This window comes from Lipotes vexillifer, unplaced genomic scaffold, assembly GCF_000442215.2.
Source record: "Lipotes vexillifer unplaced genomic scaffold, Lipotes_vexillifer_v1.1 scaffold238, whole genome shotgun sequence".
NCBI classification, from domain to species: Eukaryota; Metazoa; Chordata; class Mammalia; order Artiodactyla; family Lipotidae; genus Lipotes; species Lipotes vexillifer.
Genome location: NW_006785665.1, coordinates 198,705 through 206,680, shown reverse-complemented (window position 1 = coordinate 206,680; position 7,976 = coordinate 198,705). Strand labels below are relative to the sequence as shown.

At 42.5% G+C, this 7,976-nt stretch overlaps 1 protein-coding gene across 1 annotated transcript in view; it reads left to right on the top strand.

Moving 5' to 3' along the window:
* The first annotated feature begins 5,270 nt into the window (after window positions 1-5,270).
* Window positions 5,271-7,976, top strand: part of LOC103069096 (T-cell surface glycoprotein CD1b-1-like) — a 3,623-nt gene continuing 917 nt past the window's right edge. Inside the window, exons 1-5 of the mRNA XM_007457860.1 lie at window positions 5,271-5,418; window positions 5,668-5,934; window positions 6,614-6,892; window positions 7,113-7,391; window positions 7,864-7,957. Coding sequence (XP_007457922.1) covers window positions 5,358-5,418; window positions 5,668-5,934; window positions 6,614-6,892; window positions 7,113-7,391; window positions 7,864-7,957 — 980 coding nt within the window. The 5' untranslated portion in view covers window positions 5,271-5,357. The remainder of the gene's footprint in view (window positions 5,419-5,667; window positions 5,935-6,613; window positions 6,893-7,112; window positions 7,392-7,863; window positions 7,958-7,976) is intronic.

Genomic DNA, 7,976 nt, shown 5'->3' with positions numbered 1-7,976 from the left:
AGAGCGGTTTGAACTGTGCTTGCTTTATTCTCATTCTATAACTTATAGATATAGAGTATCTTTTCTATGCCTTGGTGAATTGTCATACTCCTTTCTAAGACTGGGCCAGCTTCCAATTTACACTTTGAGTTTCTGATACATAGAGAGTTCTTTAAATGTGAAGTTTTCTATAGGCGTCACTTCATCTGGGACACTTTCACCCTTCTCATTTATACTGGTAAGTTTGCCTTCACTAAGTTCCTCTAAGTTCGTATCCATAATTTCTCAACCAGTGGCAGTATCAACATTCCCCAGGTCTGCTATTTCTTCTATGATTTCATTTACATTCAATTCAAATCTCACTTCCAGCATTTTCATTTTCATCTTTCTTGGCCGATTCCCTCTTTCTATTATTCTTCATTTAAATGTTACACGGATTTATTATTGGAATACAAGGAGATAACGCAAGTACAGTTGACCCTGGAACAACGTGGGGTTAGGGGGACCAACTCTTTGCGCAACTGAAAATCCACATGTAACTTTACAGTTGGCCCTCTGAGCCCACAGTTCTGCATGTGCAGATTCAACCAACCTCTGATCGTGTAGTACTGTATTTACTGAAAAAAAAAATTCACGTATAAGTGGACTCATGCAGTTCAAATCATATTGTTCAAGGGTCAACTGTACACATTTTGCTGTCCATGCATGGAACAGAATTAACAGCCACTGACAGACTGTGAAAGAAGTGTTGTGATTGATCACTGATGTCATTGGTTACTGATTGCACTTTTATTATTTCCGTAGTCATTCATAGAATGAAGAGTTACTAGTAAAGTTTGTGCTTTGTTCAATTACTAATCTTTAGTATACTGTGGCAACTGAAACTGAGCCATGTTGTTGGGGGATTGGCATTATTTAAATAAACCATGGTAACTGAAATTTGTGTATACTGAAATTGTGCAAAGCAAGGACTGCCTATATTAGAAAAAAGAAGATTGTATTGGTCATGGATCCCTAGAATTCAGGTTTGTGTTTTCGTCTGCCAAGCGACCAGCTTGAAACCAATTTTTTTTTCAGTTGTAAGATGCTTAATATTTATTTTATTTATTTATTTTGTATATCTTTTTTTTTAACATCTTTATTGGGGTATAATTGTTTTACAATGGTGTGTTAGTTTCTGATTTATAACAAAGTGAATCAGTTATACATATACATATGTTCCCATATCTCTTCCCTCTTGCATCTCCCTCCCACCCTCCCTATCCCACCCCTCCAGGTGGTCACAAAGCACCGAGCTGATGTCCCTGTGCTATGCGGCTGCTTCCCACTAGCTATCTACCTTATGTTTGGTAGTGTATATATATCCATGCCACTCTTTCGCTTTGTCACAGCTTACCCTTCCCTCTCCCCATATGCTCAAGTCCATTCTCTAGTAGGTCTGTGTCTTTATTCCTGTCTTACCCCTAGGTTCTTCATGACATTTTTTTTTCTTAAATTCCATATATATGTGTTAGCATACGGTATTTGTCTTTCTCTTTCTGACTTACTTCACTCTGTATGACAGACTCTAGGTCTATCCACCTCATTACAAATAGCTCAATTTCGTTTCTTTTTATGGCTGAGTAATATTCCATTGTATATATGTGCCACATCTTCTTTATCTATTCATCCAATGATGGGCACTTAGGTTGTTTCCATCTCCAGGCTATTGTAAATAGAGCTGCAATGAACATTTTGGTACATGACTCTTTTTGAATTTTGGTTTTCTCAGGGTATATGCCCAGTAACGGGATTGCTGGGTCATATGGTAGTTCTATTTGTAGTTTTTTAAGGAACCTCCATACTGTTCTCCATAGTGGCTGAACCAATTCACATTCCCACCAGCAGTGCAAGAGTGTTCCCTTTTCTCCACACCCTCTCCAGCATTTATTGTTTCTAGATTTTTTGATGATGGCCATTCTGACTGGTGTGAGATGATATCTCATTGTAGTTTTGATTTGCATTTCTCTAATGATTAATGATGTTGAGCATTCTTTCATGTGTTTGTTGGCAGTCTGTATATCTTCTTTGGAGTAATGTCTATTTAGGTCTTCTGCCCATTTTTGGATTGGGTTGTTTGTTTTTCTGTTACTGAGCTGCATGAGCTGCTTATAAATTTTGGAGATTAATCCTTTGTCAGTTGCTTCATTTGCAAATATTTTCTCCCATCCTGAGGGTTGTCTTTTGGTCTTGTTTATGGTTTCCTTTGCTGTGCAAAAGATTTGAAGTTTCATTAGGTCCCATTTGTTTATTTTTGTTTTTGTTTCCATTTCTCTCAGAGGTGGGTCAAAAAGAATCTTGCTGTGATTTATGTCAGATACTTAATATTTAAAAGACACAACAGAAATGACAATAAATTTCAATTTTTAAAAAGCTGACAAAGAAGGATATATTGTACAACACAGAGAATATAGCCAATATTTTATAATAACTACAACTGGAGTGTAACCTATAAAAATTGTGAATCACTATGCTGTATGCCTGCAATTTATATAAAATTGTACCTCAACTATACTTCAATTTTAAAAAAGCTGACAAAATTCTAGAAATAATACATCATTCAGAGAAATAATTTAAAAATGATCATTTTATTTAGAGAACATGGAAAGATAATCCAGTCTGTTGTCCAGCATAAGTTGATCAGAATTGTTTTTCTTTTTTACTGATTGTTTAGAAAAAAACTTTATGCATTCTATGGGTTTGGGCAAATATAGAGTGGCATATATCCATCATTATAATATCATATAGAGTATTTTCACCATCCTAAAAATCCTCTGTGCCCTACCTATTCATGCCTCCTCTCCTGGAACCACTTTTTTGATATTCATTTCTTGGATTGGGCATTCCAAATTAATTAGAATATTTTCAATGCCAAACTCATGTGAGGCAAACCCGTGACTAAGAAATTTCTTAAGAATAATTTTAAAAATTCCTAGGCAGAGCATAAGGCAACCATAACGTTCCTTGTTATTTCCCTGTTCAGTTGGATGGATTTTTTTTTTTTTTTCTGGTCCAGTTTTACTGAGGATGTAGTAGATAGTCTCATGATAACTTGCATTTTTTTTTGGTTGGGGGGGTGATCTCAAGACCTTACCTCCTCACCCATGTGGCTACTGTAGACAAAAGCCTTGGGAACCAACCCTCGACAATGCCCTGGGAAGCTTCTATTTCCCACTCTTGTTTTCAATGTCTTATTTAATTTGCTTCTTGAAGACTTTCTTATCATCTTGTAAGGTCAGCATATACATGTATAAATAATTTATAAAACTATAGCTTACCTGGTATATCTCTGTTTTGTGGTAGTTTTTTCTTGTTCATTTCTTGGCTTCTATTTTGCAAAAAAAAAAAAAAAGCATCTTGCCTGTTGTTCATATATTTACACAAAGAAATCTAACGGTCTAATGATAAGGCAATGCTTTATGTTTCAAAATTTAGCCAAGGTGGTGAGCAGCACTTAGAATGAATAGATAAATTAGGGAGGAGTGGTGACAAAATAGAGATGAGACCTTGGGGACTCAGATTAAGGGTAAATAGAGAACATTATGGAGCCATAGAAAAGTAAGAAATGAGGCCCAGGAGGCACAGAAAGAACAGACTATGTAAATAAAAACGAATGTGAACACAGACCGAGTCAAAGAATGTTAAAGTTGAAGCAGAATTGGAGAATGTCAAGTTCTTTTAGTCCGATCATTTTACAGTGGGAGAAATTGAGACCCAGGGCAGTGATCAATGCATTCTAGTAAGTGATTTACCCTAGATCTCAGGGTGGGACCCTTCCTACTGCTGTAGGTGTGAGAGGGGGGAGGACACAGAACAGAGGCAGGGACTGCTGCTGGGAGCCAGAAAGTGGAGAGAATAGCTTGAAGATGAGCTAATGGGGAAATGAAAGGCCAAGTAAAAGGCGTGTGGTTGTGGAAGGCAGTGGGGTTTCTGGAATAGGGAAGTGTGCAGAGGGTGAGTTTTCTGCTGGCAGAGAGGGGATGAGGGGGTAGAGTGTGACACTGGGGCAGGGACAGGACACTGGAGTGCTGAGGACAGTGCTCTCTAGCAGGAAAACCACCCACTGAGGTGAGCTTGGGGGAGGGCCAGGTAAGAGCCCAGGGAAAGGCAAGCATGAGGTTGCCTGTGGCCTGAGCACCAATGGGGAGAGAAGAGGGAGCTTGGGGAAGGCTGGTGACAGAGGAAGAGCACTGGGCTCCCCCAGGACAGCCAGGACCCTCAGCCAGGCTGGATTCTAATCAGAGGATGTCCCACCCATCTCAGATTATTCTTTGGGGGTCCTATATATTCTTTGGGGGTCCTATATTCTTTGGGGGTCCTATATAACCATCCCCTTCTCTCTCTATTGCATTTCATACAGATTTCAGACTCTTGCATTTATGTTCATAAGTGTTCACTGGTACAAATAGTCTTGTCAGTTTCCCTTTTTCACAGATCCCACTCCTTTTACCTCCCCCAGCCTTTTTCTTGTGGAATGATATATCTATATGAGCCTTTTTATATAAAACTGACATACATAGTAGGAGTTTGGATTATTTTTCATGAAAGTAATTGAAATATTTTAAGCATCAGCTTGACATGATCAGGTACATTTTTATAGCAATTCTGAACCAGAGTGCTGAACAGATAGAGAGAGGGTTTGGATTGTGTTGCACAGATAAGGGATTGTGGCAGTGACCTGGGTCACATAGGATGAAAGCATTTGGCATTTGGGTCCCAGAATCAAATACGATAAAGCAGTGATTTAAATGCTTTGCATACATGTAAATGATTGTCAACACACACCCACACTCAGAAACCATAATGTGGGTTAGAGAGACCAGGTAAGAGGGATGAGATAAGAAAGAGGGGCCATTGAGAACGTTGGGAAGAGGTAATGACAAAGTGCCAGAGGAAAGGGGCAGTGAGGAGGGAGGTCCAGTTGGGTGTATAAACCAAAGGAATTCTTCTAGATTAAAAGAGACTGGAAGCAGAGCAATTGTTTAATATTACCCTCTTATTTAACAGATGTGGAAATAAAGGATTGGGGAGGTGAAATAACCTTTTAACATCGCACGGGAGCTTTTCCGAAGTAATAAATATGAAGAAAGCTGAGGTCAAGGAGAACAGCTGGAAGCCAGAGACTTTAAAAAATATCTGCAAGTCAAGGGCTGGAGCGGAAATGAGTGGCACAGTGGGAGGACAAAGCTGTAGAAGACACAGTATTTCTGTGGCGTGCAGTGTGGGTGAGGAAATTTATCAGTTGGAAGAGAGAGGAAGTCACTCTAGAGTACTGAGAAAAAGGTTTGCTGAAATTAGAGATCGAACACCAGCTCTGAGGGTCAGAAGTTCCCAATGAAATGCTGCTTCTGCGACTTCTATTGCTAGCAGTTATCGTCCCAGGTGGTGACAATGAGGATGGTAAGAGGAACTCTGGCAGCTCCCAGAACAGGTGCAGGGGGTCTGGATGAAAGCATGCTGCACCTATCACTAAGGGTCAGGGCCCTCCTGTCTCCAGCCCTCTCCCCGCATTCTGGAGGTTGGGGATGGAGCTAGAAGCCTTGGGGCAGGCAAATGTCTTAGGCTCTGTGTTGTTGTTCAGACTCTGGGTTCTTTATCATCCTGATTCTTTCTTTCTCCTCACTCTTCTTATCCTTCCACCACCCACAGCCTTCCAGGGGCCAACCTCTTACCATGTTATCCAGATTTTGACCTTTGCCAACAGCACCTCGGCACAAAATCAAGGCTCAGGCTGGTTAGATGATTTTCAGATTCATGGCTGGGACAGTGACTCGGGCACTGCCATTTGCCTGAAGCCCTGGTCCAAGGGCAACTTCAGTGATGAGGAGATGATTGAGCTGGAGGGCCTATTCCAAGCCTACACCATTGGATTCACCAAGGAAGTGCAGGACTATATCAGTAAAGTCCAGATTGAATGTGAGTACAGTCCTCTGCTCCGGGGAGATTCCCAATGGTTTTTCTCTCTCCTGGTTAAGGCTATTACTCTCTTGGATCTTGGTCCCGTCCTCCCACTTTACCCAACTGCATGCACACACTTCTCCAGAGTAGTCTCCAACTCTGACTCCACACCTCCACCAAGTACTCCAGATTCTTCCTGTTTCTCGCACCCCTGTGTGATAAATGAAGGTCCACCTTTGTAACCATCTCCTGGTTTGTTTGTGCATAACTGGCTTCTCTCTAACCCCAAGGACAAAGCCCTCACTTCTCCACTCTGTGCCTGAGTGAACTGAAGTGTGACTTCCTCCTCCTCCAATCCATCTCCTCAAACATCTCCTGCCTGATCCCTTCTCTCAATGTAACTCTCCCCTTCACCCTGGAATGCTGCACTCCTGAGTCCATCACAAGCTGCTCCCCTTCTCCCCTCATGCCCACCCTACAGCCTTACAGCAGACCATCCCCACCATTTATGACATGCATACCTCTCCCCAATGCTCTTCTTTCTGAAAAGGCTCTGAATACTGCAATTAGTTTTTGAGTCATCTGACATCTCAGACCTTTCTCCCACCCCCTAAATCCAAAGCCCCACATCCTTTCCCCATACCTTCCTTTCTTGTTTGCTTTTTAGTAACTTTGTCCCTGTTTTCCTTGTATCCAGACCCCTTTGTGATCCAGGGCATAGGAGGCTGTGAGTTGCATTCTGGGAAGTCCATACGAAGCTTTTTGAGGGGAGCTTTAGGAGGACAGGATTTCGTGAGCATTAAGAATCATTCATGTGCACCTGCCCCAGAGGGCGGCAGCAGGGCGCAGCAGTTCTGTGCACTCATCACTCAGTACAAAGGCATCTGGGGTATCATAAAGACGCTCCTCTCAGAAACCTGCCCTTCGTTTCTCCTTGGTGTCCTCGATGCAGGGAAGGCCGAACTGCAGAGGCAAGGTTAGTTCTTTTCTCTTCATAAGACTTTTCTATTTCATGTCCTGCCACCTTCTTTAAATTCAAGAGTAGAAGGTACCTAAGGAGAGAGGGGCTTAATCAATAAATGATTTGGTTCCCATAGGAGTAGAAGAGGTCACTGTCCAAACTTGTGGGTTTCTGAATGCCTATGCTCTAAATTAGAGTCATAATCTGACAGTCTCCCTGCCTCTTCCTGCCCCAGTGAAGCCCGAGGCCTGGCTGTCCAGTGACCCCAGTTCTGCGCCTGGCCGTCTGCTGCTGGTGTGCCGTGTCTCAGGATTCTACCCGAAACCTGTGTGGGTGATGTGGATGAGGGGCGAGCAGAAGCAATCTGGCACTCAGCAAGGTGATATTGTGCCCAATGCTGATGGGACATGGTATCTCCGAGTAACCCTGAATGTGACGGCTGGGGAGGAGACTGGCCTGAGTTGCCGAGTGAAGCACAGCAGTCTAGGAGACCAGGACATCATCGTCTACTGGGGTGAGTAAGGACTGGGGCCCAGCTGGGAATGGGAGGAGATGGTCCTCAAGCACAGAGGAAGGGACTGGGAAAATGGAGGGATTTGATTCATGAGATAGGGAGGGACGGGGGGAGAAAGGAATGGAAAGAGGGAAGGAGAGAGAGACAGAGAGTCAGAGAGAGAAAAAGAGACAGAGAGACAGAGGTTGAGATTTATTCCTGGGACTACAGTTCCAAGAGGAATGAAAATAGATGATCTAAGGTATAGAAGAGATAAGAATGAAGGACCTATAGACTGGGTGGGATGGGGTAAGAGGGAGAGACAAGGGGTGGCTGTGAATATATGATATCCAGGAGTATGAGAGAGAGAATCACAGATGCCTATGCATCAGAAGCTGATAGTGGTGGTGCTGACACTCAGGTGGGTAACAAAGCCAGAAGAACTAGAGAATGGGTTTGAAGTGACATCCCTGTGTCCTCTTCCAATTGCCAGGTCACCCCACGTCCGTCAGCTTGATATTTTTGGCAATATTAGTGCCCTCCTTGGTCCTTTTGATATGTCTTGCATTATGGTTTTTGAGGCGCTGGTGAGTTTTTTTAATCTTT